General features: G+C 38.3%; 1 protein-coding gene across 1 annotated transcript in view; it reads left to right on the top strand.

Annotated features, from left to right (window-relative positions):
• Positions 1–1510: 1510 nt before the first annotated feature.
• LOC127413495 (collagen alpha-1(XIII) chain-like) overlaps positions 1511–12966 on the top strand; it is an 86607-nt gene continuing 75151 nt past the window's right edge. Inside the window, exons 1-4 of the mRNA XM_051650678.1 lie at positions 1511–1946; positions 6457–6492; positions 9554–9580; positions 11816–11866. Coding sequence (XP_051506638.1) covers positions 1866–1946; positions 6457–6492; positions 9554–9580; positions 11816–11866 — 195 coding nt within the window. The 5' untranslated portion in view covers positions 1511–1865. The remainder of the gene's footprint in view (positions 1947–6456; positions 6493–9553; positions 9581–11815; positions 11867–12966) is intronic.

Below are 12966 nucleotides of genomic sequence, written 5' to 3'. Positions count from 1 at the left end.
GTTTGACCATGGTAAACATATACATAGCCCAGACCCAGTAACATCTTCTATGTATTTATTTGTACATAGCATTTGCCTAAATAAAGTTTTACACACATCTTTAAAAAGAAACATTTAGCTGTATAATTTAATACTTAGCGTGTTCTACAATGCATTTTTGTGGGCAACACACCTTTTGTGGTGGCAATAATTCGGTGTTCTTGATTGTTCTTTCCCACTGGTAAATGTGTAATGTCCTGTGCCCATCCACAGATGAAGTAATACATGATTTTAGAGACTTCAATGTCTTTACTGACTCGTGTAAGCACTATCAGTGGGCATCAAGTTTTGAGGATATCACAGCACGTTGGGAATATCAGAACCGGAAGTGTTCTGAGTAGGGATGTGCACCAATGGTCGACATTCGGTTAACCATTCAACGTGTCAGTATTCGAATACCAAAATCACTTTTCTGTTATTCTAGACATGCAATAGAGGTCTTCAACCTGACCTGAACTCGACAAGGGTTTTCTGGCCAGGTTTTGGTCAGTTTTTCAAGTATAGGGAGAGTTAGGGTCTGTTCAAACATGCTTTTGTGTGTGTCTGAATTGTTTTTCTATATACTGTTTACACACGCTGGACGGATGTCTTTGACTCTTGCGCTGAATCTCACTGTTTTGTCTTTCAGCAACATTTTTAGACACCAAGTAAAGTTAAAAAGAACTGTAATTTTTATATACGCATTCATTTGTTTGTTTTTCATAGATTTTAAACCATTTAAAAATCAAAACACCCCGATGAGGCTTCACTGCCTTACAGAAATGTGAACCTGCCCCGGCAGAGCACATATACAGGTAGTGAAAGTTTGATTATTTTTGTTTGACTTTAATGTGAGATTTTATCATTTGATGATCTATGTAGTGTGCTATTTTAGGCTCATAGCTCACTGTGCACTTTATTAGCATTGCAATTAACATTCTTTATTCCCGCGTACCGACTTCCGACAAAAAAACTATTAACTATTGTGAAACCTCATGGTTAACTGACTGTTAAAAATGGTAACTGTGCACATCCCTAAAACAGACCTTACAGTGTAAGCTGAATGAAGAAAAAGCCCCAGCAACCACCTGAGCAAATAGCATTTTCTTGAGAAAAAAACTAGCAAATACCATTTTCAAGAGAAAAAAGTTACAGAGCACTTCAGTGAAACCGGCTACCCGATTACATGTCAAAGGACCAATCAGCTTACACCGTGCAAGCCGATTGTCTTAACATGTCACAGGTGAGCAAGCCGATTGGCTAACAGATAACAAGCTCAAAGAACCTATACGTTTGCACCACACAGAGTTGCATGGCTGTCATTTGTCCCATAAAATGCTCTCTAGACACAGACTGTCGGTGGTGCCTTTTTCTTGTGTTATCAAATCATTTCAATTTATATTTTTAAGTAGGAAAACAATTACACTTTACACAGAAAAGCACATTATAGTACACAAATAAAACAATTTCATAAATTCACAGTATGCCCACCTCTTCAGACACTACTACACCACTGTAAGTAACCTATTTGAATAAACTGAATTGCCTTTAAATTAAACAAGCATGTCATGTTATAAAAAAAAAGATTTTCAGGGGCCCAAAGAAAATTCTGTTGTAAAAGCATTGATGTTGTTTGCATTTGCGGAATGCTTCTTTGGAGCGTTTGCGCACTGCTACCTTTCAGCCTTGCCACAATGAAATGTAATGTCAGATCACATTTGCTCTATAAAGTTGCATTCAATATTATCATTTGCATTAATGAAATCAATTCATTCTAAAAGCAGACTTGCTGAATGCTAGTACATTTTATTATGGCTTGGCAGGTATTGGATTCTTCTTAATCAGTCATGTTCACCGGTTCTTTCTTTATTCTGTACCCATTTCTCTCACCCCTTTTTCAGGGTCCACCTGGACGAGCTGGCTTTCCGGTAACTGTCTCATAACGTGTCCTTTTTGTCATGTCCGTCTTTCTGTCTGTTTGGTTTTCTTGCACTTTAACTCTCTATAGTGTCTTATTTTTAAGAAGCTGTATTTTAACAATTCAAACAGAAAACTCTAATATGAAAAATACTTTGTACAGTATTATCACTTAATATGTGAATATGAAATATGGCAGTATCTTCGATCTTGTACATTGTAAATATTCTTTAACAGCATGTCATAAATACAGCTTCTCATAGGATACCCTGAGACCTCCTTTTTACAGAGGGACTGAGGATATACAGGACAACCAATGTAATGAGAGTACTTTTAGGTTGTTTACTTCAAATTGTAACAACAAGATGGCCCTGAAAATATTTGAGCCACACTAAAAAAGCAAGTGGCACATGCAAACAAATGATGCTAGACATTTTCTCAGAAAATAAATAAGTAAATAAATAAATAAATTCTATACAATATACTGTACTTTTTATAAACTTATTTGTCACTTGGTTTGTTATTTTATCATGACATGCATGCATTTTTAAATGTAGCATCAGTTTCTAAATACTTTTTGGGACCACTGTATACTGTAATTCCTTAAACTAGATAAACTATGGTAGACTTACTGTAAGTGGACACGTCTACTTACAGCAGTTTAGCACATTGCATTTTGTGTTTGATTGTATTCTCTCAGGCCCTTTGGTGTCTGTCTGGACCACTATTCTGAATTTCTATAATTCTTATATTACACACTAAAACTCAAACACATCTGTTTTTCATTAAAGCATGTTAGAAGAAGTCCATCTTATATGTGAACTCTACTTTACCTGCCAATTATAACCTGCAAACCCCCATCACTCATGACAGCTCTCCTTGTGAAACTTTGCCATCAAATCTGAAAAGATGGAGAAAAGGATGAAATAGCTCGTTTTTGAGTTCTTTTTTATTTGACTTGTTGACAGGCATGGTCAGAGTGTTAATGCGATCCCTGCCAAAGAGTTTTATTGATAGCATTTTTAGGAAAAGAACATTTCATAAATTTAAGAAAGAGGGAGCTAGGAAATGTGTGGCTAGATTTTTTTTCTGCATTCAAGAAAAATGTGTCTATTACATTTGTTCTTCATAAATATTGGTATTGGCATGCACACTCTATTTTACTTTTGAACTATTAAGGGATACATTTGATTTGTATATTTAAGCTCTTTCACATATTCACATATATATGGCCATTTAATAGATCTCAGTTTTTGTCAAGTGCTTTTTAGAGTCAGATAAAGAAAATGGATTTCATCAGACTACTTCATATGCACAGCTCTAAATGATTTTTCACGTTTTCCGAATTGATTTAGAAACATGTCTTGTTTTGGCTGTGGAATGTAATACTAAAAAATGTTTAAAAAGAGAGCTCATTTCAGATGGCTATTGGCCCACAACAGATTGATTTATTAGTATGCAAATGAATATTTTTGCTAATGGTGCAGTGGTAGATTCTATTGGCTGCTTGAAGAATAAAATTTGGACTGAACTTTAATTTTACTGAGCTTACCACCGCTGTAAAAAAAAACAAACAAACCTTAGAGCATATCTAACACATGCTTTTAGAGACTTTTAAATACCCTGCAATGGACATTTGGACACATTTTTAATTTTTAGACAAAAAGACCACAGTAAGGCCTTTGTGATCATTTCTTTAATACTCCGATTTAACAGTGAAGGAAGAAATCAGATTTGCAATCATTTACTCCAATATGGGTATCCAGTTGATGTCCAGTTTTTCCACAACATGTTTAGATATAAACATTATTATTATTGCTTGTAAACACTGATAATATGTATTAGTCATTCTCAAATGAATTTGTAAAACAGTTTATTAATGTCATATTGTGGTAACTCAAATTAATGGCATAAAGTAGAATTAAGTTAGTTTCAAACCAGCACCTTGGACAGGGCCAAGACAATTCACTCAAGTAACATCCTCTTGGGACATTCAGCAGTTGGCAGTGAATTAACTTTGAAGATCAAACTTAATGTTCTAATGTGCTATCCATTGTCTTAACACCCTTATCATTAAAGTCTAACAGCTTGAAAGCTTAGTAAAACAACCAGGCACCTGCAAGTCAACAGTCCATGAGCACATTTAGTGTTTTAGCAAATGTTCCTTTGGCTTATGATGAGTTATGGGGGTTTGGGCCAAGCTGCCCCTTGCCGACTCCCCTTTTCCATTACTTGTTACTAGAGTGAGTCGTCAGAGAGCTGTCAACATTCCCAGTCCCTCTAATACACTGACAAGCCACGTTAGGAATGCAAATAAAAACAGCTGTAGGAATGGACAGCTTTGCATAATAAGTCACTTTAGCATGGCAGGAGTTTATTGCCGCATTAAATAGCATAAAATGTTTGGAAATGTATGTTGAAAAGTCCTGCTCCAGGTCTGTAAATGGTGAATCCTTGTGACAGTTTATTATATCAAGATCTCAGATTACTACACACACATTTACCATATGTTCTGAGGATTTGCTCCTAATTGAGAGAGGTGGTGGAATGTTCTATTTGAATAGAATTGGCAATTATAACAGGATAGGATTCACAATTGTTAAACACCTCCAACAGGACATACTGTCATGTTCCCACACTGCTGTCTTTTTCAGTCACTTCATCTTTTGTGTTGTGGTCAGCTAGCAAACATCATCTTGTGCAAAGCACGGTGATTGTGAAATGGGCCTAGTAAGGGAATTAACTACATTAACCTCATGCTTTCACTGGGATCTTTATAATCGCAGGCCAAATTTACATGCACATCATTTTTAGATTAAAGGGATAGATCACCCAAAAATGAAACTCATCTCACCATTTACTCACCCTCATGCCATTCCAGATGTGTATGAATATTTTTCTTCTGAAGAACACAAATAAAGATTTTTAGAAGAATATTTCAGCTCTGTAGGTCCATACAATGCAAGTGAATGATGACCAAAACATTGAAATTCCAAAAATCACATAGCCAGCATAAAAGTAATCCATAAGACTACAGTGGTTGAATCCATATCTTTAGAAGCGATATGATAAGTATGGGTAAGAGACAGATCAATATCCAAGTCCTTTTTTTTATTATAAATCTCCACCTTTGACCAGCCCCGATCAGTAGGTGGCAATATGCACAAAGAATGTGAATCGCCAAACAACAAAAGAAGAAAAATGTGAAAGTGGGGATTTATAGTAAAAAAGGACTTAAATATTGATCTGTTTCTCACCCACGCCTATCATATCACATCATAAGATTTGGATTTAACCACTGGAGTCTTATGGATTACTTTTATGCTGACTTTATGTGATTTTTTGGAGATTCAAAGTTTTGGTCACCATTCACTTGCATTGTAGGGACCTACAGAGCTGAGATACTCTTCTAAAAATCTTAATTTGTGTTCTGCAGAAGAAATAAAGTCATACATATCTGGGATGACATGAGGGTGAGTAAATGATGAGAGAATTTTCATTTTTGGGTGAACTATCCCTTTAAGGTTCATATTCTGCTTGAGCCTTTATTCTGCAAAAGACGTTTACATGCTCCACATCTGTTGACATATTTCTGTATACATTAGCGTTGCATATCTTGGATATATAATCAGCACAATCTGAAGGCATTCTTTTCCTACTATTCTCTTCTGGAAATACTGGAGATGCTCTTGCCATTTATTATGGTGCAGTTTAGTCACTTTGGACAGTAATTTAATTTACACATAAATTCTCAGTCATGTCCTTAACAATAACATGCAAGAACATTGCAAAATATTGGTCATGAAACTCTTACAAATTGAACGCATGACTTTTCTTTTAATGCTTGAAAAATGCTTGAAAAATGTTTCTATAAGTGAGTTTTCTCAACTTTATCTAATATTACCCAACATGACATTTGTTTAGACATACTGTATGTAGATATACATGCATATTCAGTTGCTCTAGATGTTCTGAATAAGGTGTATACACGCCACAAGCTATCTTATTCAGATTGCTAGAAACCAGAGTATTGGCTTAATCTGGTTAAGGCAGTCAGGTTATTGTGTTTACATTACACATACACAATCGGAATATGGCCAAATTCCAATTGATATCTGAATATTCTTGTGCATGTAAATGCAGTCATTGATGATGCTTGCTGTCTGACCAGCTCTACACACTCTTCTACAAAGTCTTTTGTAGTTGACCTTTAGCCTTTTAAGCAAAGACAGTCTTAGGCATTCCTGCATCATCAGCATTCAACCCACCATTAGGAGAATGCTTGGGAATAAAGAGCGTTTTGGCAGTGTCACACTGGCCAGCTTAACTTTACTAACATGTGCCCACTAATAGCCATACAATAGGAATAAGTGACAAGTTAATGACAAGAAAATTAAGGAACACTTGAAAACTAGTTAAGTTTGTAAAGTTAAGCTCGTGGTAGTGATTGTAAATTGTAGATATAAAATCTGTCGTATTCATTGTTCCTGATTTTCCTCTTGACTTTGCATTGATCACTAGGGAGACAAAGGATCAATCGGCATTCCTGGAAGAATGGTGAGTGATTTGAGAATGGACACTAAGCCCAACCAGATAGTCTGTAGTATATTGCTGTGACTTTTTGAATAAGTAGTCTTCAATGATCAGTGGCATGCCATTGACTTCATTTACAGTATAGCTAAACCTTTCTAGCTAGAACTGTGAAACAAGGTTACACCTTTACCTAGACACACCAGTGATGCTTACCAAAAGTCATATTGAACAAATCAGGTCACATTGATTAAACAAGATAAATTGTTCCCATACTACTAAATGTCAAATAAACTGTCCAACATCAACGTTTAGTATCACTTCCTAATTAATTTTGACCAGACTGTTTAAATTGTGAATGTAAGATTTGGATGATATTCTAAGGTTTAATTAAGCATTTTTGGCTTTTCAGCACAACTGTGTGATATAAACCAATAACTATAGCAGATTTACTTCACCAAAACTGTGTAGAAAATTATTCCCACTTCATCACTACCATTGCTAGTTAGAAAACTGTCGGACTGTACAGTCTCAAATTTTTCATGGCCCCCCTTAGCATTTGAACAAGGCTATGCTAGAGTCCTTTTTGGCTGCATTTGATGAGAAACACTCTCTTCTTATTACTCATAGTGAATTTGTTTTGGCTGTGCAGTCATCTGAAAAATGCTTTACTTGTTCGCCTTTAAATAGAAAATAAGACGCAATGAAACTCTTTCTTATCAGTTACACTCTGCATGCTGAGAAGCAAAAATCTGCAGCCAAACTTAGAGGAGATCTTGGAAGAAAAACATTGGATATATATCAAGCAGCCATGGAGAAACAATACATGAACAAATTTGAGATGAAAAACAGATCTATAAAATCACAGACAACTTTCAGCCCAGTTGCAAGTTCTGTTTTACCTCCTCATTCATAAGATTTGTGTTTTATAAAATTGGTCATTTTTTGTCATATTATGGGGCTTTTCCACTGTACGGTATGGCTCGGCTCGGCTCGACTCGACTCTGCTCGCTTTTTGGGGGTTTTCCACTGTGGATAGTACCTGGTACCTGGTACTTTTTTAGTACCACCTCGGTCGAGGTTCCAAGCGAGCCGAGCAGATACTAAATGTGACGTCAAAACCCTGCAGATCACTGATTGGTCAGAGAGAATGTATAAGCTAGATGGCAGGTTAGCTTACCCTCGTGCGTCGTCTTTGAGCTAACACAGTGATGTCCTCGTCTGCGCTTTGGTGTATGATTTCCCAAACTCCCTGTTTTTTTGTTTGTTTTTTTTGCGGTATTTTGTCTTGCTGCCGTCAGCCTCTTTTGAAACAAAGTTTGTCATCTTGCTGTGAAAAACAGCCACATGCCGAGAATCAAGAACAACATTCCTTCAATATCCTCCATTGCTCCACATTTAAGATGATGTCATGGCAGTAGAGGCAGCGCAACTATGACGATCAGCCTATAATCCCACCCACATTGAGGCTGCACTAAACTGCAGTGGAAAAGCAAGCTCAGAAAAGTAAAGCGAGCAGAGTTGAATCGTACCGTAACGTGCAGTGGAAAAGTGCCATTAGTGAAACGCATCATATGTTCTAAAAGAAATCAGGGTTGACCTAAATCCAGCATGCAGCTTCATATTCATTTATTCAGTAGTTGTATAGATGTCCCACTGGAGCAAACCAGCATCTCTTAGACATTTTAGCAAGAAACTGATAAAAATCCATTGTCCTCAAATGGGACATTCCAGACTCCTGACCCTTGTATGGTTGCATACTCTAAACTCAACCTTATGCTTTTTCCTGAAAAACAATCCCTCCCTAAAAGCAGGTTTCAGGAGTGTTAAACTCAAACTGTGAGCCCAAACAGAGCATTCCATATTTTACCTGGCTGAAGCTACACTGTGCTCCTATAGATTCTCACAGAAAGTGTTTTTTTCACCCTCCATGGCTTATCCTTGCCCCCTCAAACCTCCTCCACTGACCAGTCTGTCTGTGAGAAAAGTTAGCCACCCCCTCATCTACTATCCATTACTCCCAACAGTGTAACACTTCAGTGCTTCCGTGCACCTCCAGTACCCCTGATGCCCTGCTGAAAAATCCAATGGTTTGCAGGTCATAGCTGGTTTAGGCTGGTCTAGGGCATCTCCCAGTCTGGACAAGCGGGTTTTAGCTGGTTAAATATGATTTCCCAGCCTGACCCGCTAAAAAGTGTGTGAAAAAAAACCCATCTCAGACCAGCCTAAGCTGCTTTGCTGGTCTTAGCTTGTCTCCCAGCCTAGTCAGGCTGGTCTTTTTGCTGGTTTTAGAAGGGGTTTGGGCACTCTTCAGCTGGTCAGGCTGAGAGAACAGCTCAAACTAGCTTGGCCAGTATGGGAGACCTGCTAGACCAGCTCAATCCAGCTAAGACCGGCAAACAAGCTTAGGCTAGTTTACATGTTGAAAATAAAAACACCTAAACCAGCCTACTTTTCAGATGGTCAGATTGTGAGATCAGACTAAACCAGCTGAGACCATCAAACAAGCCTAGGCTAGTTTAGATTTAAAATAGAAAAGCACCTAAAACCAACCTAAAGTGGTTTGCTGGTCTTAGCTTTTTGCTCAGCCTGGTCAGGTTGGTCTGTTGGATGGTTTTAAAGGGTTTTGGCCTCTTTTTCAGCTGACCAGTCTTCAAGACCATTTTAAACTAGATAAGACCAGCTGGGACTGTTTTAAGATGTTTTTCTTTTCTGGTCAGCTAAACCAGCTGAGGTCCAGCTTGGCCAGATAGGAAGTCCAGCTGAAACAAACTTGTGCAGGCTGGGAGACCAGCTTTACCCAATTTGTCCAGGCTTAACCAGCCTAAACCAGCTAAGACCAGTAAATCAGTGTAGGCTGGTTTAAGCTGTTTTCAGCCCACCCCACCCCTCAGCAACATCCCCACATTACCGTTCTTCTACCCAAAAATGCTCCAGTACCTCAGTGTCTCCCATTCCCCAGCCACCAAACACCCCGTCTAAGGCTTCTGCATGCCATTGTCCTCACCAGGCCTCTCTAACCCTGGTTCCTCTCTCTGTCTCTCTCCTTCTCACTGTGCATGTGACTGTATCTGCTGTGACTGACCAGGGCTTAAAGGGAAACTCTGGGGAGAAGGTAAGTGCAGGACATCGTCCTGCATGTGCAGAACTGAGACTCTCTGTCACTGTGGGTGGTTGTGTTGGTGAGGGTGGGGGAGGACAACCCAAGCCCATCGTACTATGTGAGTAGGTTTCGTGATTTATATCGGTAAGGCTTTAGGCTTTATTTTGAAAGGCCTGGGGGGTTACATTCGAAAGACATTTCCCACAATGCTTGGATTACACATGTTTATTCTTGGAGTGTTAGATCTGTAAAACCTGCTCTGAAGTTGGAACGGATTAATTTAAGACTCCCTAGTCTAGACAAAGAGATGTTTGGAATGGAGCAGCTCAAGAAACCCTACCACTTCATTTGGGATCTAAAGAGTCTACAAAGCTCCCCAAAATTCAATTTGGTCATCAAAATCCTAGCTGTGTAGCCTCAATGTATATGCTCCTGTATGTATTTAACTACATAAATTGTGCCTGTGATTCCGTATGATTGAACTCTATATACTGGATTTGGTACATTGAGCTTCAGTTCCTGTTGTGGCGTTTGTGGTTTAGGCTCTTTTAAACCAGTCCCATTTGGCAGCTGCTCTCAGTGTTTGTAAAAGCCAGCAGTTCTGCGGGCTACCTTCATCAAATCGGAATTATATTTAATGTCTGAGGTAAAGCATGCAATGTGAGGAGAAACATGTTTCTCATCTTTCACCATCACAGAAGAGTAGTTAAACTTCTACAAGATGGTTAGCCCCACATCCTAACATAGCACTGCTCTGCCGCTGGGGTTATTGAGAACCTGGAAGATAAAATAAATAGTGAGCTGACCACCAAGCCCACAAGTGGAGAACCAGACAATATGCAGCCTTGGAACAACCTGCCATATCCCCTTCCAGAATAATCAGTGAGCCTCCCTCATATCTCCCTAGACTAATTGTTTTGGGTGTTTACTTTACATCCCCTCTTTTTAAGTGCGGCTTTTGCCTTCTGGCTGGGGGCAGTTATGACTGAACAACACATTTCCGGTGAATAACTTCATTAGATATTAAAACAACCCCCTCTAGATGAAGCTAGCCCACAAACTGGCAGCCTTAACACTCTTGTCTCAAACCCAAATAAATTTTTCACGGTTGCATGTGGAAAGCTTGCACCAAGCGAAGAAGGATAAAATCAACCAAACAAATGATTGATTGGTTGAACTTCGCAAGTCTGCTAACTTGAGACGTTGTATTCTTTAAACTGAAAGGATTATTTGCAGAGCAAAATTGTATCTGTTAAGATCATATCATTCATTGTTAAGTTGAATCCTTAAATATCAGTCCGTTTGCTCTGGATGTTTTCTAGGTGAAATCTGCTCCTGCTTTGGCTGATTATATTTGGACTCTTGGTGCCTATTCCCAGCTGCCAAAAGCTTGTAATGCGAGCTGTTAAAAAGGGATATCTCTTGATCTTCAGTTGTCCTATTGCACAGATCCTTTCAAGATTCGGTTGGTAACCATAAACCACTGGGGCAAAGCTTCGGAGTTCTTTACTTTTCCACGACCTGAAAATAAGCCACTGCATCCTTGTACGTCACCCATATTTCACTTTGTAGGTGACTCAAAAAAGTGCTAAAACAAACACCCTGATACCCCCTGATAAACCAGGCATTCAAGCAGAGAAATTAAAGTTGGTCCACAATTTTATTAAAGGCTGGGTCATCAAAGATGTCTTCCTGATAGAGTTTTAGATGAGAGAGCTAATTAGGGAGAGTGTTGGAAACCTGAGAGCTTTTCCTCTCTGACCACAAAGTGTTGCGGATTCATGCTTGGATGTTTAGTGCAGCGCTACGGACAGGCCGACACGGTGCAAATCACCTTGTTTGTGCTAGATAACCAGCCCACCGGGCCATTTGCTGTTTTCTCAGCAGTGCTCCTTGACCCTCTCAGCTCGCTGTCAAGAAGTAAACTACGACCCTGAAATGAGAACCAAGTGCAGGCTTTGCTGACATTTTACTTTTAGACCAAAATACTGTGTTTGCCTCTGAGGCACATGCAGGTTCTTCGAGAATGTGTCTTTAAAGCTCTCTCTGTTTGGAGGCTTAGCAGAAAGAGTTATGTTAAACAGATGTTGCAGGGTGTTTCAGAAAGGTGTCATTATTTTTCAGATATATTCACGTACTGATGCATTTGGCCTCATGTTCTAGGTGTAGTTTAGAGTGGATATCATTCTCTCTCTCTTCTGTCAGACCCTCTCCTCACTGTCTTTCTACCTCTCTATCTGTCCTTAGGGAGCACCAGGGGAGCCAGGTCTGTCTATCATTGGCCCACGAGGACCTCCTGTAAGTGTTTACCCTGTCACTAATATAACTCTTCATCATCTCCTCCTGCTAATCTCAGATCTCCAGAGTAGAGACAGGGCAAAGGTGCAGATCTTGCAGTTTTGGGCCTAAATCTTTCCAAGAGTTCTTGGCAAGAGGGACATCTATTGTTTTGCTTTCACCGCACTTAACTTTCAAACCACCCCAAAGTGAACTCCATAAATATATGGTCTAAGGTAGATAAGACAGGATCAGTGTTGTCCAACACACTACTGTACGTGGAGCACAGCCAATTAATCTTAGCTAATCAAGATCACGAACGCACACCACCCACTTTTTAAGTCTATACTAAAATAAAGAATATGTAACCACATCTGTCTTTCTACATAGTACCAGTTCTGTTTCCATGCTGTCTGACTGACAGACGACTCGGGCCTTGTGGTAAATGGCCGTCCTGCAGGGATTAATGGGAACACAGTTGGTTATGTTCTAAGTGAATGCAAATAGGTGCATCAAAAATCAAATATGTCAAAATATGGGATCTGTGCATAAGACCTTGCAGTGTAAATGAAGCCTATTATACCTGCCGCTGTCTATTATGTTGTAAACATTAATAAAATAATGTTACAAAGAAAAAGGCGAAAGCAACGCCGCTCCAATTTTTTATTGATTTTCTTAGTTTACTTTATACTGCATTCTTAATTATTAAGACTGTTTACCTGAATAATTAAAAAACAATATTAATTGAGAAACACTTGAATACAGTATGTCATTTGTTTAATTCAATTTGTTAATGTTTACATATTTAACTTGTTCACTAGCATATTTGTTTTTTTTTTTGTTTTTTTTTGCTGAGGTACTGGAAATTATATTGAGAATCATAAAATGTCATTATTGGTATAGACTACTGACATTTTGGTATCTTGGCAAACTTAATATCAAATTAATTATAATAACATTTTATAGGATTAATATTTTATTAATTATATTTTGTAGTAGCACTTTACAGTAAGGTTGATTTTTAACTAACAAAATTAACAAGAAATAATTACATAATTTAATAATGAACACAAACCAAAAATAAACAATACTTTTAAAGTATTTATTAATCATGGTTAATT

This window comes from Myxocyprinus asiaticus, chromosome 23 (genome assembly GCF_019703515.2).
Source record: "Myxocyprinus asiaticus isolate MX2 ecotype Aquarium Trade chromosome 23, UBuf_Myxa_2, whole genome shotgun sequence".
NCBI lineage: Eukaryota > Metazoa > Chordata > Actinopteri > Cypriniformes > Catostomidae > Myxocyprinus > Myxocyprinus asiaticus.
This window is presented reverse-complemented; position numbering and strand designations above follow the sequence as displayed.